Source organism: Cygnus olor, chromosome 1 (genome assembly GCF_009769625.2).
Source record: "Cygnus olor isolate bCygOlo1 chromosome 1, bCygOlo1.pri.v2, whole genome shotgun sequence".
NCBI classification, from domain to species: domain Eukaryota; kingdom Metazoa; phylum Chordata; class Aves; order Anseriformes; family Anatidae; genus Cygnus; species Cygnus olor.
The window spans coordinates 77,699,137-77,719,622 of NC_049169.1; the positions used below are offsets into that span (position 1 = coordinate 77,699,137).

General features: G+C 37.8%; 1 protein-coding gene across 10 annotated transcripts in view; it reads right to left on the reverse strand.

Annotated features, from left to right (window-relative positions):
* SOX5 (SRY-box transcription factor 5) overlaps positions 1-20,486 on the reverse strand; it is a 645,390-nt gene that overhangs the window by 87,456 nt on the left and 537,448 nt on the right. For 6 of the 10 annotated variants that reach the window (XM_040565762.1, XM_040565757.1, XM_040565750.1 and 3 more), the window contains 2 exons: positions 14,913-15,036; positions 1,492-1,577 (listed from right to left, as the gene is read on the reverse strand). In XM_040565762.1, coding sequence (XP_040421696.1) covers positions 1,492-1,577; positions 14,913-15,036 — 210 coding nt within the window. The remainder of the gene's footprint in view (positions 1-1,491; positions 1,578-14,912; positions 15,037-20,486) is intronic. The other 4 variants (XM_040565774.1, XM_040565770.1, XM_040565743.1 and 1 more) reach the window with 1 other exon arrangement.

Below are 20,486 nucleotides of genomic sequence, written 5' to 3' on the forward strand. Positions count from 1 at the left end.
ATTCTTTTTTTTTTTTTCTCGTTCCTAGCTGGCTCCTTTTTTGTTTTTCATTTTTCCCCCTCTTCCTTCCATGTGTGTGTTCATGTGTGTTTGGCTATTATAAGTACTTTTTCAATACCGACATTACTCCTCAAAATTCATTTCAGAGGGATGACTTTTATGGCTCCCATGATTCTTAAGCCGCCTACGGTATTTGTAACTCACAGAATCAGAAACTAACACACAGACAGTGTAGCTTTTCATACAAAGGCACAATAGGAATGAATGTATTAACCTCTGTGGTGCATGGAATGTGTCAGCTTACACACTGGCAGCTATTTCTGTGAAACTCAGCTAACTTCCGCTGGCTGTGTAAAAATGAAAAAAAAAAATCTTCCCCAGCATTATGTCCCATGCTCTCATGTGCTCGCCAAACAACTGAAATATCTAATGTTCTACAGAGTCTACTTCATACTGATGCTGGCCAAACTGAGTTTGAGAATGCATTTTACATGCACTGTTTATAAATGCTGAGCATTTCCTAGCAGGTATAAAGCTCTCTGTTGCATGTGACTTGGCAAATAATCATGAGCAGGGAAACAAATTAGCAATGGAGAGCATGTGTTTTTTTTTTGTTTTCTTTTCTTACAAAAGAGTGTCAATCAGGATTGTGCAGAACTAGAGATGATTTGGAACTTCATTTAATTTTAATCCTAAATTTTACCTAGGTTTATCCTACCAGCAAAGTAAACGTGTGGACATGGACATCGAATTTTCTTAATTCCAACAATTTGATGAGGGTTGGGGGGCTGATCAGGAACAGCTGAGGAACATCTGCACCGCTATCATTAAGACCCATGGACAGCACCCTAAAATCTCCAAAACTTAGAATGATATTGGGAGTTTTGAATCCCATACATCCAGCCAGCAGGCATACTCTTTAACATAGCTCAAAAAAAGATTCTTTCGTGCCCTTCCACCTGTTTTATAATTGCCTATGTTAAATTAGTATAATCACTAGTTATCTGCGCTACAGCAGTGCCTAATATGCGCTGCGTCCCATGAAACACGTCAGGAGGGGCCAGTTGTTGCACTTACGGGCTTACAGCCTAAAAGGCCATAATCACGTTAAGCGACTTTTAAGCAGTTTATAAGTGCTTGTCAGGACAGAGCTTTTCTGTGGTACAGTGTGAGTCTACAACCCAGCGGCCTGCACAGCCTGCCTTAGAAAGTCTGATGGAAGGGGCCAACTAACACACCGGCTTGCTGAAATCTGATGTGCCAACCTACCCGTGGTTAGATTGGTGATACAAATACAGAAACGTAACAAAAAGTTCCCTAAAGGTACGAGGAAAATGAACACAGACTGAAAATTATTTCGCTTCAGATGCCAGTTTTGTGTGGAGAGTGCGGACCAACAAACCCGCTCACGCCACTGTGCGCCGAGGGAAGCAAAGAACAGCTTACCGCATGTGGGGAACCTGCAGCTCTGCCGCCTGCTGCCGGACTTACCTGCAGTTGGAGCGGGCCTAAGCCCGGCGTTGCTGCAGCAGCAGCTGCCATGGTAGTCGGGATCAGCTGAACGGGGTAGGGGTCACCTAAGTAAGAGAATAATAGAGGCGTCAGCACCTTTTATCTGCTCTCCACCTGCAAATTAAAGTCCTGCATTCACTCCTTCCAAAAGCCTTCTTTTGTGTGCCTTGTTGAGGCCTAATGAAAAGCTCTATTGTGCAGCCTTTTACTAACACTCTTTTCACAATTCTGGCTGAGAGAGGAATGTGAATAAAAGGCACAAGCAATTAAGGCGGAAACCTCATCCTTTTTCATGATGTATTTAGGGAAATGGAAAAAAAAAGTGCACATTGATCAGAAGGCTGCGCTTCAAAAAAAAAAAAAAAGGAAAAAAAAGAGGGAAGAAAGAAAGAAGATGGGGGTGGAGGACAAGAAAAGGAAAACAGTACAACCTTGATAAGATCACAGCATTAGAAGGGGACAAATTTACAAGCTTGTCCGCAATATGGAGTTAACCAAACTCTGGTCACTGTTAGTAAACCGAGCCTCAGACAGATCAGGAGTGGCACTCCCCTCACTACTGGGTTTTCTTTTGGGTGAGAAAAAAGCCTTGCTTTGCACTTTCAGGGTTTGAGCCTGTAACAGGAAAAAGCATGTGGAGTACATCAGAGACAAGCCTGTGATATCCCCACACCAACTCCACCTCATGACTTGTGATTCAGTTTTGCTTTTGAGTGAAAACTGTTTCAGCTTTAGTAAGGGTTTCGCTGTACAGAGCAAGATAAAGGGAGCTAGTAAAGGCTTAAGAAAAAGTTGCAGGCATTTATGAAGGAATATCACCTGAGGTGGCAAAAATTAAGATGGAGACAGGCATGTTTTAATGTTATGAAGCATTCACTCCTTATTTATCCCATTTGTTAAAATAAACTTCATGCTAACTCCCCAACAAATCTGTTAATAAAACTGTTAAAAAAGTAAAACACACACACACAAAATGCTACATGCATTATATTGCTTCTCCAAATGATAGAATGTTTAAGTACTTTCCACTCAAACAAGGATCACCAGATCCTTGATTTCTGTTTGTCCCTATGTTCTGGTAGCATGCATGATTTCTGTAGCATTAAAAAAGTCACTTCAAAAGAGACTACAGAAAAGTGAAGATGTTTTATCAAGAAAATCTAGCTAAATGTTTCAGTACATTTTATTAGAGAGAGAGATTAAAACCTTTCCTCCTTTATTGTACTTTTTAAAAGTGAACTGGGGAAAAAGACAAATTAAGAAGGCAATGCAAGCTGTTCTGTACAATCAGTAGTTATTCCTGAATTAAAGTTTATAATGGTATCAAACCTAAGTCACAGGACACAGAAAACAAAGGCAAAGAAATACATCTCGTGTTTTTAAAATGTTAGAAATAAGCCATATTGGTGTATACTAGTTCAGGAAAACTGCTATTGTTTATTTTTTCCCTTTTATAAGGCTATGTTCTTTACAGAGGTCTTTTCATTCACTGATTTTGATCTCCTGTTACAAATTAAATACTTTGACTTCTAGAGATGGTGGTCCAGAAAAAAAACTAGGCTGGGAAAGCATTTTAACAGATATTTAACCTCAAAGAGCATGTCTACTTATATGTGAGAACATCTTAAATAATGCTTTGCTGACTGAAGCCTCACAGTCTTTCAATGCTACCTAGTCAAGCAATGGGAATCCAAAGTTTGACCCAAGCATCCTCATTCACAAAAGTCCCTGCACCAGCACCAGGCCACAGCTCTCTATTTATTTATTTATCATTTTATTATTTTATGTATTTATTATCAATGGGCAGCAGATTCCCTGATTTGTGTTTGTTGTTGTTGTTGTGGTTATTTGTTTGTTTTCCCAGAGGATGCCATTGCTTAATATTTTCTGCTTTCCTTTTGCTTTAACTGAGGTGTATACTTTCCATTTCATATCACAGATCGCATGAAAAATTTCTCTGACTTGAAATTTTCTCAGGAGTTATCCTGTGACCCAAGCAAGGGGCCTTAAATATACGAAGATGTGGAGAAGAAAGAGACGGGGTCAAAGATTTAACGTGAATGATGTTCAGCTGCTTCCACACCACTAGTAGCTCAAAGGCTAAGCCCAGTATCATTCTAAAAGACTCCTCTCTAGAAGAGGATGTTTTGTACAAGTACCAGCCATAAAAGAACATGAGACAATTACTTTCTCAAATGCAAAGAGAATAACACAGGAAACGATGCTCACTAGAATGTTATTTTACATTAAATTTACAGTTACAAGTTAATATATATTAAAACATACAAATTAAAAGATTAACTACTCCATGTGTAGTCCCATGTTCCCCATTTCTCTATACAAATGTATAAGCCCCAGCCCAGTCTCCCACAACTTCATGCACAATTAATCAATCTCACTATTTTCAGCTCCCTAAACAGCCAGGCAGATTCTCATACCCTATCTGTTGCACTAATTCCTATTTTTTGTGATTCATTTCGTAGTTATATCTGGTGGGCACTCATGAGATAAGATATATTGAAGTCCCCATGGTCATGCACATACAGTCACAACCACTGAATTTGGTGGCTTACGGGAATGCCTCCCTAGGCATCCTTAGCAATGGACTCCTAAGGGACAAGTCTAGAAAGCAAGTCCAGGAGCCTACAACACCAATACATGCTAATGTAGTTTTTCAGAGGTGTAATTCTAGGGAAAAATCTTAAATTCATCCTAAAAACTGATTTTAACTGTGCACAACTAGGCTCTCCTGTCTACTAGGTAAGTTGTTTGTTAGTTCGCTCTTCAATGGGTTTTGCATATTTCTGGCACTCCAAAATATTTTTAATGAACAAAAATATAAATCAAATCTGAAAGGCTTCTGTAGTCCGTCATGAATCTTTGCATCGTTACGCTTTGGGAACATCCTCTGCTATCTCATGCTTAACTTAGGGGTTTAGCATTTGTTCTTATGAAGAAAAAACACCCTGCCTGTGCTCCAAATCTTTCACAAGTGCTATTTATGCACAGTACATCCCTGTCACTGCTCCCACAGTACAGACACAGCAGCAGCAGCGATGGAGTTGGAAGAATGCACAATGACGAGCAAAGGCACCGTTGGGGTTAGTGCCCGCTACAAACATCTAACAAAAGATCACCTCTGTCTGGAGGAGCACACCATCCACAGGAGACAAAGCACAGAAGAGAGGAATATGCTGTGCCTCATCCGAGGTCATGCAACAGCCTGGTGGAAAACCCACAGACAACTCCTAAGCCAGTGCCCTTCCAAGGGAAGGTTCCAGGTCCTATGTGAACATGGAGGAGCACTCATATACTCACATCACATAATGCAGGAGCAACTACTACCTCTCAAAGTACTAACAAAGGTTTCAAGTCTCCTCTGATAAATATGTATCTACTCTTTGCTACTACTCTAGAATGTGGTATCTCTTTCTACTGTTCTTAATTTTTTCTCCCATATTAGACAAGGTTTTGTCTGGGCAGTTTTAGTTAATTCTGAAGTCTGGGAAATGTGTTTCGTAACTATTTTCTTAATACTTCAGTAAATATCTTATTTTTAGATGTAAAAAGTCACTTTTTTTTTTTTCCCCCAAGCTCTGGGAATATGTCAGGAATGTGAAGCAAGATACACAGTTATTAGAAATACCTATTTCCCAAGTCATTCACAAGCTTCTATCACTGAAAAGATCAATAAATTCTCCAACAATTATATTACATTTCAACGCACAAAATTCACTGTTAATCCACTAATGCACACAGGCAGGAGTGTACCTCTCTGAATCTTTCAGCTATCAAAAGAAACATTTTGTGCATTTCTTTCATGTTCCATCTCTTATTCTGAGTGGCCTTTTCTTATAAAATAAGCATCAGAGAGTTTTGTTGCTGTTGTTTTTTCTTTAGCACAATATATGGTAAAATCTGGAGCAGGTCAAAGGCTGGGATTTTTATTGCAAGAACATGATAAAAATTATTTTATTAGCTGACAAATTCTTCTGTTATACATAGTCATTCCCCAGCTACCCTGTGACTTACTTTGAAGAACATAATTATTCAAGACTGACTACTTGAAAAGAGCACAGAAATAAGTTTGTGCTAGTGATAAAGCTTGTAAAGAAGTGAATGGGATATGTCAGCCTGGATGAGCTGATGGGGTGTATTAGAGGTGTTGGTGCACACTGTAAGCAAAGGAGAATGCCATGGACCAGGCATGGCTTATGGAAGGAAGAAGGCAAAGCTCAACCCTCAATTCTGGGCCAATTCTCTATTTCTCTATCCTTCTTTTGGTCCGTCTTCCGCTAACATACCCAGAACTTCTTTCCCGATAATTTATGCACTGCAACTTCTTTCAATTTCAAATCACACCTTCATCCTTGCCCAAAATAATCTTCTAAGATTTTGCTTACAAGAGCATTTTTCACAAAGTACATTCACTTTTAAACCACTCTTTCTATGAACCCTCCCCATCATTCTCCACTGAAAACAGTCTGTGAAAGTAAGCTGTGGTACAGAGCCAAGTGGACATCATGTCCCAAAACACAAAATAACAACCCTGTGCTGAGGAACTTAATTTTCAACTGACTAGCTACCAAACTCACAGATATTAAATGATTTCCATGCTTCTAGAAGTACAACAGTGGCTCTTAAACCATTTATGTGTTTTGCAAAATTTTATCAAAGGAGTTTAGTAAGTTAAGAAAATTACTTTTTTTTTAAAGGGAAAAGAAAACATAGGAGCTAACATTATGTGTGTAGCACCATTCACCTAAACTCACAAGGCATTTTTGTATTCCTTTTTCTGTCACTCAACTCATTTATTCTCCTTCATGGTATAATCCCCCCTAGCGTCTTGTCTCATCTCCTGACAGGCTGTAAGCTCTTCAGAGGAGTCACAATTGTCTTACTTGCTATATAAATCAAGTTACATGCTAATGTTAAATTATAATGTTTTGACAAGATTTTTAGGTTGAACCTGATTATATGAAACAATAGAACTCTCTGATTTTTTCCTGACTTTTTTCTTCTTTAAATAAAAAAGAAACCAGAAAAGGAGAAGAAGGGTTTTATTTCCCATGTTTTTTTTGGTTAATTTGATTTTTTTTTACTTATTGTTTTCCTCCTACCTCTCTTTCAGGGACAGCAAATGAAAAAAGTTGGAGGTCATGGAAGGAGAAGAAAAAAATAAAACAGTGGAAAGAAAATAACAAGTATGAAACAAAAACAAATCCTTAAAGTATAATTTCCAAAAACAGAATGCTAGTCTAAATTCCATGAAAAATACCAGAATAAACATTTCCCTATAGTAGATTCTGTTCAATAAAAAGGAATCTACATTATCTTCTCCCCATGTCTGACAAGCTCCAGAAAAAGCCACAGTAATTTTACACTCAATTTATTACTTAAGTATATTTATAAAGATTTATCACAGCTGATGGGTAACTGACAGGTAAGCCACTGCATCTCTTCTCACCACTCATTCATCCTCATCCTCATCCTCATCCTCATCCTCATCCTCATCCTCATCCTCATCCTCATCCTCATCCTCATCCTCACCCTCACCCTCACCCTCACCCCCTCACCCTCATCACCACTTTCCTTTTGGTTTTCTGGTGTGGTGGTGAACATGGAAGTGAGAGTAATGGGAGGTTGTGAAAGACATGGGCAGTGGTCCCCAACTTCTGGCCCTAGGCACTGGAGATTTAAACAGTTAAGAAAGAAAGTATCAAGAAGATACCACTAGTGGCTTCCAAAAGGAAATCCAAATTGCCTGACTTCCTTTGAGGATATTTCTGGACAGCACTGAGCAATTACCACCTACAAGAGGTTAGCTTATGTTGTACTGTAGAGAAACAATTCGTCCTGTAGAAGAGGTGGCTTTGGAGGGACCTAAAAGCAGCCTTCCAATTCCTACGAAGAGGTAGGTCATCAAGAAGACAGAGCCAGGCTCCTCATGGCAGTGTTTGGCTAGAGGACATGACCCAACAGACATAAATTAAATTGAGAGAGGATCACATTTTCTCCATGAGGACAGTCTGACACTGAAACAGGCTCTCAAAATAAGGTGTGCTGTCTCTATCCTTGGATATTTTCTTGCACTGACTGCATAAAGCCCTGACAGCCTAGTCTTATCTCATATATGACTCTGCTTTGAGCAGGAAGTTGGACTACAAAGACCTCCTGAGGTCCCTTCAAACCAGAATAATCTTATGATCCTATGATTTCCAGGGTGCCCAAATATTTGTTTTAAACCTGTTGAATACATGATACTTATTCAAAAGGTCTGAGTACTAAGGAAAGGCAATGTATTCCCATCAGGAGTTGTACGTGCTCATAGATTTAAAAATCAGGATTTTATTTGGCAGCCCAACTAGGGATAATAGTGCTAAAACATCAGGTATCTGTTATAGTCTAGAAGCTGAGCTGAAACTATCAGCCTGTTTTCACAGGACCATTATTTTGCTTGCCTGTTTTGTTTTTATTAGCATTATTGTGAGAAGCCACGCATAGATGTAGGAGATATGGGATTCTTTCAGTTAGAAATAGTCTTTAGTGGTGTTGTTAGTTTTCGCAGTTTCAATGCCTTCCACTGCATTTGCAGCCTTACAGAAGTGACACATTCTCACGTATGTTAGAAGGCAAAGTTGTTACCAAAAATTCCTCATTCTTGCTGTTTCTATCCACAATGCTATTATTCTTTTCTTATCCTGGGAGGGACATGAGAGTTTAGACATATGCTCAGTCTTTTCTGAGGCATAAACAGTAGCTCTGAAAGATGACTAGCATCTTTATAAAGAAGCTACAGTATGTGGTCTGCACAACACATGGTTCCTATTTTTGTCATTCTGATAAAAGCATAGCAATGTCAATATTTTTTCTTGTGATTTGGTGACTGTCAATGACCTGTATGTCAGCTGATACAGCTGACACAGTTAAGCCAGAAATTAGCGCTCAGTCTCTTCAGAAGCCAGACACATGGACACCAAGTACAAGAAAAATTATAAGACAGTCCACATGATACTCCATTAAACAATGAAAACATGTGACTAACTAAAAAACAGAGATACATCAGCAAATTTCCCCGAGGAAGTTTATGGTATTTAACTCCTAAACATTAATTTTATTGTACTGTATGAGGAACCAATTAACTGAGTTTCATTTTTATCAGACAAGGAAATACTGTTCAGAACACAGATGAACAGTAAATTCAGCACATTTTAATTGTATTAGGCTTGGCTTGTTCATCTCACACATTTTTGCCAATTTTAAAAGGTAATTAGATATTTCATCAATAATTTTGTATGCATTATTTTACCTAGAACACTTCTAGCAGCAATGAGCTGATATGTAAGTAACATACAATGTACCTATTGTATATTCACATTTTTCCCCCCTAATTGGATATGGTTGAAATAGTGACTAAAGTGCTTTCAGAAAGCCCCATGTTGATGACATCTGACTGGGAACACAATCTGATTTGTTACAATAAATTATTCACAGGGGAGGGGAGGAATGGGCAAGGAAAAACAGTTCTTGTTTCTAAAATCTGGCATATTTCCATAAAAATAACATAGGTATAACAGCAAACAAAGTGCTACCTAGAAGTTTTCATGAGAATTTCTGAATAACCTGGAAAATATATTTGGTCTAAATCCCACTTCCAGAACATTTTGAAATACAGTATTAGCAACTATTGTTTCCTGAGAAAAAAGAACAAATCCTAAAATCCCCATATAATTCAATTTCTTGCACACCTTGGCTTAGAAAACAAAGTGTGTTGTTCTTTACCCTCCAAAGAAGAAACTATCTGGCATTGTACAGCTTCAATCATATTGAAAAACCTCAACACCAACACACTGTGCCACGCTACCATAAGAGGCTAATCAACATTTCACATCCTTTTAAAGGGGTCATCAAATGCTTAAAAGAAGCAATGGAGTGCACTTTCCAAAATAAATCTTACTTAGCACCATTAATTGGGGGGAACCCATCTTCTTTATGAAGTTTGTGCTATTCAGTCTCTTAGTAGAAAAATAATTGTAAACAATGCTGTAAATATGTAACCACAGAAGAGGCAGTGAGAAGCATTCTGTCTTTGTGCATCCTGCTGCTCACATTGGGTGAAGAATAACTGATTTACCACTGTTCCCAGCTCACTCCCTTCTTCCTTTTCTGTAAATAGTTCCCCAGAAGCAGCTTCCTTTGTTTTAACAAGTTTTTATTTCTTTCCCTTTGTTATACAGGAGACAATCTTACTGTAACGTTCCACACACAAACCTACGCATATGTGCATTCACAAAAGGATCATGCTAGCTACCACTAAGGAGCAGCCTCCTCTGAGGTGGAACTAGGCGTTTTTTCAAGGGCACAATAGAAAATTTCTTGTCTTCTATTGCTTACACTGTTTTTATGCTTTCAACGCACTTCACAAATATTAATTAACTCTAAATAAATTCTAATTATTTCTAAGAGTGGCCCTAGCAGATCTGTATCATCTGGTGTGAAATCTGACTTCAGTGAAGTCAACAGCAACGGCTTCTCAGACCGCAGTAGAGCTGACATTTTGGTCACCATTGTGAAGATGCTGGGAGGTGTGTATTATCTAACAAGTATCACAAGTGGAGCTGAACTAGTAATAGCAGTAGTAACAAATGATAGGGTTAAACACTGCTGGATGAGAAAAAATTAGAAGGGTTAAATGACCTGAGTCAATCTGCATAGTCTAAGTGTGGGAAAAGCTTTGCTATAGTTTGGGAAATGCAATTATCTGGCTCTGTTTCAACATCTGCTGAAATGGAAGGAGCTCACCTGCTGGTAAAAAACAATCTATTAATATACGTAGGATACTGGGGTTAACTCTTAACAACTGCACATGGCAGAAGTCACTTAGTCAACACCCCACTTTGAAACATCACCATCAAAGAGACTTCTGTTCTACATATATAATACTATGTTATATATAGTATTAATGTATACTAATACTAAGAATACACTAATAATTAGCTAATACTGTATTATTAATACTATATGTTATATATACTATATGTTATGTATAGTATTAATATTTACTAGATAAATATAAATATAAAAATATTAGACATTGTGTTAATAATAATATACAAAGAGGCTTGCATAAAAATTAAAATACTTAAATTCTAAATAGCACACAGTGATTAGATATGTAGCAAATAGGTAGGTAACTAGTATTTTTCTTGCTAATCACAGACAATATAGCCACATCACATACTTCCAACTTATTTTTCCTCACATGAAAAAAATTATTTGGTTGTAAATAATAATATTTAATACTTTACACAACCAAGCAATTGCACCTAGGTATGGAGGTCGAGAATCAATTGAAACCACAGATCATGAATCTTTTTCTTAAATAGAAATGTAATCCTAATAGAAATTCCTCCGTTTTTCTCTGCCAACTTTACCACTACACAATATGCCACAGAGAAAAAAGGGGAAGTGTCAACTTGTGTAAATTGTCTCTTATGTAATGCAAACCATCTGCTTAAAAAACAAAACAAAATGAAAAACCAAGCCACTCCCAAGCATGACCTGCTATGGAGAAAAAGAAAGAAAAGGAAATTTACTACATTGAATCGAAAGCCAAAGACCATAACCTGCCATGTAACCATGGAGAAAACATTTACCCATCTCCTCCCTGTATTTACCTAATGTTGCAAAATATTTTGAAAAGTATAAGTGAATAATTTGCTGTGTTTATATTAGAGATTGATATTATTGTGTTCTCTTCAGTATTTCAACCTTCTAGAATATTTCCATTCAGATAGGAACCTAAGCAGATAAACCTCTCTTTTTCAACGAGAGTAGCTCTTACACAATGATGCCACCATTGAATCAGAAGATCCCTGAGTCAGGGAGACATCCCTGAGTCCAGAGACAGCTGGAATCTGTCAAAGCACGCAGGTACAAAGTATCAGTATGTTCTTCCTCTGTTCTTCTATTCTTCTTTAGGTGTTAGTCATTACAGGAATCTAAATGGACCCCTGCTATGACCTGCTATGGCTATTTTTGTGTTATTCACAGTCTCACCTTCAAAAAAGGAAGTATTTGTAGAGAAAACAGTACTCCTCCTTTCCACTGTCTCTGGTTAAGTCATTATTCAATTGGGAAACACTGGCTGAGGAATCCTACCACATACACTCTCTAAAAGCACTGGAAGACATACATCTGACCCTCTTTTCCTCTAACATGGACAGGTGAACCAAGAAGTATTGAATAAATTAATTTGGTTTCATTATCTAAGCTGAACGAGACAAAAATAGCAGTATAAATAGGTATTCATCCTTTTTTCTCTTTCACAAACCTCAAGGCTTGATCACACATTCTCTTCCAGCTGCAGCTGTGCTGGATGAAGAGGCCACCATCTCCAACCACAGTCCCCTGCCAAAGGTTACCACTGTGACCAAGCTGCTTGCTTAATCACTTCCCAACATGTTTCCATCAAAATGAGCCAGCTTAGTTTAAGCTATTTTAACAGAATTTTACCTGCTATCCCAGTTTGGACAGAAGTGAGTTAGGGAGTGCTTAACCAAGAAGCTTGGCCAGTATGCCAGAAGTTAGAGGCACAGTGATGAGCGGCAGGAGGCAGTAAACTCTTCAGCCACGTGGCCTGCAGACAGAAGATGGAAGGTAACCCGCCATGAGGTGTGACACATAGCACAACCAACTAGAGAGCTGGAGCGCCTTAGACGACATGCTGCTTAATTTGAGATACTCTTTTGGAGGTCTCATTTTACAAATGGACAGGGTACATAACAGTATAAATACTATGTCCCTTTCAAGATGTCCTCAGCCCGATACCCATAATCAAGGTACTCAACGTCAGTAATTATTTATGAAAATATACATTATTTATCATGGCAATCTCCCCTTCCTTTTCCCCCAAATTTTCAAATCTCCCTTTTATTGAGAAACACCATCTGGATTTCTCTAAGAACTGATTTTCATGGCTATTAGTTATTTGTGACTGGAACTGAATTGTCCCATGCAGATTTTAGTGTTCCTATGTGCAGGTTGTTAATGTTATTAAATAACAGAATCCCACTAGACAATTCCTATCAATCAACCACGCAAAATAATTTTGAAAATCTATCAGTCCAGAAAAAAGGACAGATTTTCCAAAAGGCCTGTGAAGATGAAAGGGAGTCAGGTTATGTACTATGCACCTTATGCATTTTCATAAGGTACAGGCAGCAAAACACACAATTGCAGTCAGCTAAAGATGCAGGTAGTGGGATCTTCAGAAGTACATAAGAAGGCTTTGCTTCCAAAAGTGAACTTAGTGAAAGTCAGGCATTTAATATGCTGAGAAGCTGAGCAAATCAATCTGCTCTAAGTTCTCTGATGCAGTGCTATACTGGTATCCACTTTATCTCATTTCAGGCTAGCATTGGTGACTGTACTGAAGTTCATAGTATAAATATTTGCTAAATACCCTTTAGATTTAGATCCTAGTGCCTTTTCAAATGGAGATGTAGTCTCCTAAATCATTCAGGTACTTCAGAAAATTTTTTCCAAACCTCTTTGGTTTACAATCTACCACATCTTTGCCAAGAGGCCTGATAAACAGAAGGGCAAACAGAGAAGTGGGAGAAATATGTTTTAATGGCCTGTCAAAAACATTACTTGATGTGAACATGTTATAGTTTTAAGGCAGCTACTTTTTTTTTTCATTGCTACAAGCTTTCTAGGTGTAGCTAAATCCGTATATGCTTTTGTTTACACTAAACTGTGAGTGAAAAGAAAAAATCCTTTGGACTACTTATCACTTTTCCTCAGCTTCTCAGTCAAATTCAGTCAAACATGCCAGGGAATCACCAAACACAGAGCTGTCTTTTTCCACTGGCTTCTGCTCAGTCCTAGACCTTGGCATGCTGTTAATTCCAAGCCTTACTGCCAGGAGCAGCAGCCACTTTGCTCTTTTTCATTTTCAAGGTTACACAAACATGTGATGTCATACGTACTTCATGGATGTGAGGTACTATATGAATGTCTTACAGTTAATGCACATGCAGTAAAAGGAAGGAAAAGAAACACCTCAACTCTTTCTATCCAAATCAGACTTCATTAACATGGAAGTGACTTGATCTGCCAGATATATCTAATAGGGTGCCTTTCTTGACCTTTTCCAGGCCTACAGTTATGTTAGCATCATATCCAATGTGGCTTTCAGTTAAACATTCTGTAATGTGAATCACTGCTTCTTCCTTTTGAGAAAGAACGAGTGTGAAATCACTGGAAGAACTGAATGAGCCTATGCTTTGGCACTGTAGCTGCTGAGGGATGTGAAGTGTTTTGAACAGTAATTTTCAGTAGTGGTCCCAGACTATAAAATATTAGGAAAACGCAGTTGTGGCCAAGCAACTCAAGTTCTCATTCAAGTACTGTATCTACAATGTTACGGGAACTGAAAGAAATCTCAAATTGTGGGCTAAGCCAGTTTAACTAAAGGAATCTTTTTACATTCTAATTTTGTGAAACTACTGCAGTGGCAAGTGCTGAATAACTCAAAATAACCGATGAATTCATGGGTTAGTCAATGATGCAGATGGATACACTAACATGGACATAATAAAGCTAAGCACACATACTAGCGACAGAGAACAGTAGAGCAAGCAAATCCCAGATAACTCAGTAGGAGACTGATGTCAGAAGAGTTATACAAGCACAAATGCATGAAAATGAGACTATGAAATTCATCCTTTAGCTAAGTCTGTTCATGGAAATGGAGATCCTCAGTTAATCTTTTAAATAAATAAATTTTAAATCTTTAAATAAAATTTCCCCCCCAAAAAACTGAGAGAGTGTAGAGAACAATACAAATCTCTCAAAGATTAAAAAAGTAGATGCGGTATTTTTTAGTGTTAGGCTCTCATAAACATAGTGTTAGTCCATCAAACTGAAAGGCATATGCTATCTTTGATCTCTGTGCAGAACCCCTGTTGAGATTAATGTGAGTTCTGTGTGAAGAAAGAGACTAGAATAGGCCCTCAGTTCACAAATAGTAAGCAGGCTGCTTCAGGAAAAAAACGTATTTTCTTACAGCAGTGTTGAAATTTATTGGGAAGTTTCAAATAGCTTCTCTCTTCAGATCTACGTATGTTTGTGTGGTCATGAGCATTCACTTGTCAAAAAGATCTGTCAGAAAGAAGGTGCACAAATCTACTTCTTGTGTGAAATGTTTTGCTGTTACATTGAAACATACTTATCTGACAATCTTCTCATACAACACTGATTACTCCTGCCTTTCAAACTCATCTGTGCAAGTTACTGGCTTTGTCCACTGGGCTAGAGAGGTGACACTTTTATACAGATTGGCATGAAAATGTGCCCTATACCCACTTCCAGCTAAAAAAGTCTACAGGACTTACTGCATCCCGCTTTGTAGCTGAAACCAGGAGGAAGAAGGAATCCTTGCTGAGCAGCTGCTGCTAGGGTTCGTTGGTCTGGAGGGAATACGGGAATCATTAATGGAGGCAGCTGACCCTGGACCTGCTGAACAGGAGAGGGAAAATCAAACGTGGAATTTTTTCTAGGGGAAATGTTTGCTTACATGCTTTCTCTCACTTCTACTCTGTGAGGTCAGGTTTGAATATGCTCCTCCATAATGTTCCAGTAGCATCAACTATTCAGCCTCATCTTAATTATCGAAACACTTCATATGAATCACATTAATCCAAAATAAATCAAAAGATTGCACTGACGCATACCTATATTCCAAGTAATTATTCCCCCCACAGTTCATAAACCTCAGTTCTATTTGACTACAGGGTGGGCTTTTCTTCTCTTTTATCGCATTGTGCAACAGTATCTTTGTCTCAAATAGCTTTCATCCTGAGCCCAAACACAAAGATCCAAATACACAGAAGTACAAATGTGTGCAAAAGTAATGTACAGCACAGTCAGTACTATTCTTCTGCCCATATATGTGAATTTATATGTACACGTGAAAAGACAAAGTCTCTGAGATGTTAAGAAAAAAGCTGAGACACTTTATTCACAAATATAACACAGCTATGTCTAAAGTGCTAGCTGTTCAACTTTGCACAGCAACCGTATACAACCATGGAAGCCAGGAAATGGAAAATATTATATTGTAAGTGGATACTGCAAAAGACTTAAGACGTGCAGAAATTAGTCATCAAAACTGGAGGTTTGCCATGGCACAGCATCTAATACCATTGCTTTTACCAAGTTTTGCCAGAGGTTTTAATTAGTAGAACTGGACAACATCTTTGTACTTCACGCAGATGAGAAACAGAAAGTTTGCTAGATTAAACAATTAAATGGCTAGTTTTAATTAAAAAAAAAAAAAAACACAAACAAAACACCACCATACTGACAAGTAAAACTTTATTTTCTGGAGATCAGTCAGTAGAGAATGACTCATTTTTTAAGAGAGGTCATCTTAGATTTGTAATTGCACTGTAAAGCTGAAGCATTGGAAATATAGATCCATTACCGCAGATTAAAAAAAAAAAAAAAAATGTGGTCTGTAGCCTTAAGAAACAAGGAGAATTAGGGTGTTGGTAGACAACTGTTTTTAGCCAGAGGCATAAGAAGGTATTACTCCTTTCATTATTGCCTGTGTAGCAGAACTGGCAAAAGAGAATCTGTGTCAGCTCTTTGGCTGCCACAGCTCAGAGTACAGCATCTTAATTTAATTTTATTTTAATTTGATCTCCTGAAGATCCAGGAGATGTCTCAGTTCACCCAACACTGCTACAAAGCAGAAGAGTGATACAAAACTTGGGATTGTAACCTCTTAATTTATGCCAGGATCTGTTAACACCTATATGTGTGCTGCCTGTATCTTTATAGTCTGAAACAATTTGCAAGGATGAAGTTCAAGAGTGCAGTTGATGGAAATCCTTGCAGTGGGAGATTAAGATTGGGACTGAAACTGGAGTAGATGGGGCTCCATTCACTGAACTCAATCCATTTTTTGTTACTTCTGTACTCTGCTTTCTATTCTCATCCTCTTAACTGTAAGGCATATGTACTTTAACTGGACTTCAGGAGATAAAAACATTTAAAACGTGACTTCTTCTCATAATCACTCAGTCACCCTAGAACTAACTGTCCAATATTTGCCTTTTTGTCTTTTTTTTGCCCTTTTTTTTAAAAGACAAAGTAACTGTATTCTTTTAGAACAAAAATGAACAGCCGTGTGGAATTTTTGCATAGTACTCTTCTTCGGCAAAAAGCCACAGAACTTTTTTTTTAAATGGTTTCCAAGGATGAAAGTGACTTTGCCAAGCAAAGAAGCTTCAAAACAGGACTCAAAAACACTAATAGAAAGACAGATGGTTCTACTAAGAGATTTGCTGCCAAAAAAAATGTTAAAAAAAAGTGAAAAAAATGGAGTGATGTTATTGAAGCTGACTGCAAAGTTCTCTGATGACTGCAAATACTCTTGTCCCACTGCAAGTGTTAACTCTGCCTCCAGGGCTAATATAACTAAAGCACCACACACACACAAATTGTCATTGCCAAGCCCACAATGGAGCACAAGTCTGCACTTGATTCCAAGTGACTGCCAAATACACGAGCAAAACACCACACTGAAAAATTCCCATTTACCAGGAAACATTTATTCCCATTTATTCCCATTTACCAGGAAAATGCCCTTTCTTCTTAAACCTGACTGTTGCAATTCATTTTTTTTTTTTCAAATCACTGTTCGCCTTTGTCTCTCCACAGGGCCTTTAGATCCACTAATTTCAATGACACAAACACAGTTGTATTAAGGAGGTAAGGACTGTAGAGTGATGAGGATGGTTTGCATGGATACAGAAATAACGCAGTCAAAACAATGTGATTTTCATTCCAGGATGGAATGTATGTAGCACCACTCAAACAGCTACACTTCATTTTCTCCCAAATACAAATAAGTGCAATTATGATTTTATTTTAATCCGATTACCTGACACAATACAATACAAATTACTCTTCATTTTTATGGCTCATTTAACTACCACATTTTAACTTTTGTCTGTTTATTATTATTACCCAGAATTGCTAGGTTACAACTGTTTCAAGTGGCACAGAATACAGGCCCTTCCTTCTGAGTTTTATGCAAAGGGTATTTTCCTTTTGTTGCTGTTGTTGTTGTTGTTTAGCTATTACTACATCAATTAACAGCTCTCACAAAAGTTTTGTTTTGCTACATTGTTTGCATACTTTCCAAAGTTTTCTCGACAATAATTTCTTCATTTCTAATTTCAATGTAATGGACTACAAACCAGAGCTATTTTCAGCCCTTCCAATTTGTTCTGCTACTGGACAAATATATGTACACAAAATACTAACACATCTTTAACAGTAAAAAAATGAATAGAGTTGTCAAGATTGTCCACTTGCCAGTCTCTCTACGTGACTGATTATCTCTTCTTAATTGTAATTTCCTGAAAGATTGTAATTTAAATCCTAATAGATTTAATGGGCTACAACCTCACCTTGTAACTTCTTACATACTTTGTCATATTAGTCTGGATGATGCAGATACGATCTCCCAAGGGCCTATTTTTTTCACTACACATATTATTGTCCCAATGTCAACTGAACACACAGTTCCCTGCTCTTTCTCTCAATTTTAATGCAATCACCACATATCTGATTAACCAGAAGTACTCTTGGGCTGCACAACAAACTGCAGATGTGTGTTATGCACAGAAAAGGAATCTGACATAAAGGAAATAGCAAAGAAATGAACAGAATGTCATGAGAGTTGTAGTTCTCTACAAAGTCAGTTCACCGCTCAGGGAATTCGTACTTTCATTCACGTATCTCTGACAAATAATTTGATGCAAGAGAGAAGCCCATGCTGCAAGGAAGGAAGGAAGACCATACCACTTGACATTTAGGTTTTGAGAAATATTTCCCTTAAGTAAGTGGTTAAACAAGAGTTCAAACAGGCCAAGAGAGCAAAGCCTCTCTTATTTATAATGAGGAGAGCAAGTCATCTTCTGTTATGGCAAAATATTTTAGGAGTGGAAGAAATTGAAACCAAGTTTTAACTGGAGCCCAAACCAGTATCAGGGACCCTTCATACTCATCACTGAAAATACAAAAGGGAGACTATCCCTAAAGAACTTAACAATGAAAAAAACAGTATGAGCATGTGACAAGTTATTAATACTGTATTTGCGGTGCAAGTGGGAATCTGAAGCAACCAGAGTTGCCTGTAAAGACTTTCAGTTCGGGGAAATGCTTCTCTGAATCTTTACTTGTTTTGATGCCTTTCAAAATCTGACCTTAAATGACTTACTCTTAGCAAAAGAAATTTGTTATTAAACTTGGAACATATTTAAGATGTGGAAACCTAGGCCAGTATCTTCACAGATCTGTGCGTTTCCTTTATGACCTGACCATAACAAATGCACTCACATAAATAAGTGCATTCAGTGCAGCTAATGCCAGATTCCCAGCATTCCTGGCTTCATTATAAGCGTAATACTTCTGTTTAAATTTTGGTCTCTTACCTACTTTTAGGGACATACTATGGTTACCACAGCTACCTAAGCACTAAGCAGTATGTTTTTAACAGCTACCCCTACTGTTTGTTACTAGCTCCTGCTGTGACTTGTATAAATTTAGACTGCAAACACTTGACAATTGCAGTTCTACTCCATTTTCTGTAAAATGCCACATGCACTTTGGGTCATTATATAAATAGCTGCAAATACAAAATAGTTCGACAAAACAATAAGGTTGCAAAGGTAAGCATTCAAGGCTTAGGAAATACCAGAATCAGGATAGGTTGCATGACCTTATTTTGGCCCATTATGCCCAAGCATCCTGACACAGTCTTTCACTAGAAGTTCACAGTTTTTCCCCTCACATGATTCTTGCTTAATCCAGAAGGCTCATAATACTTCTCAAGTAACAAACCCATACTTTCAACAAACCTAAGCCCCTAACATAGCAGCTACTGTTAGTTTTATTTGTTTTATCCTTATAGACATATACCAATTTAATTTCCGTATTTGCTACAAAAGCATAAACTTTTGTACAAGTTTTCCTCTCTCCAAGGTAAATAATTCAATACAGTTCCTGGCATCCATGTGTAACACTTTACACTGAGGGGTAAATACTGATCTTCCACCCACCTCTAGTTCCTCAGAAGCAATTCTATCAATTTCAGTGAGACTGGTGACGGAGTAACGAATTACTCAGTGTGAATAAGATGGCTGCAAAAAGCAACACTCCCTTCTCTGCAAACCGACAACACTCCGAGCAGTCCTTTACCCTTGAGCTGTTTAGATGTCCTTCACAAGCTGCATGAGCATCTTTGCTGAAATGATCTCCTAAATGGCTTGTTCATGTAGATGTGTGTCTAATTTTTATTTTCATTTGAGTTACTATTGTCAGTTACTCAAAGAGGTTCAAATTTTACATTCCTAGAACCATGGATGTGCTTGAATGATTCTTTTAATTTCGAATTGTTGTATGAATATCTTCTTGCCCACAACCTGTTTAGAAGTTAAGTATCTCTTCTGCTGTATACAAAAGAATGTAATGTACATTTACCATGCAATGACATAAATATGTCCTTCAAAAATGACATGTTTAATTGCATCAGTCCCCCTTCCTCCAGAAACACTTGGCTCATGGTGGCACACACTCTGCTGAGGACTGGATTCTTTAATTAGCATGTGTTGGCCAGCTCTTTCTCTCTCTCTCACACCCCCCCACATCTATCTTAAGGGAAATAAAAATATATGTCCTCATATAACTACAATCTGCTATTTTCCCTTACAGTGACGTTTAAAATAAGAAAAGAAAATGTTATTCTCCTCATTCTCTTCCCTGTATCAGTTCCCTAAATCGACTTAAGTGTGTCCCAAATCTATGTAACAGGGAGACTTGCCTATCTGGGTAATGCAGTGATCACCCTCCCAGCGAGTTTGAGGTGGCTTTTTATGGGGTGCTTAGTGAATGCT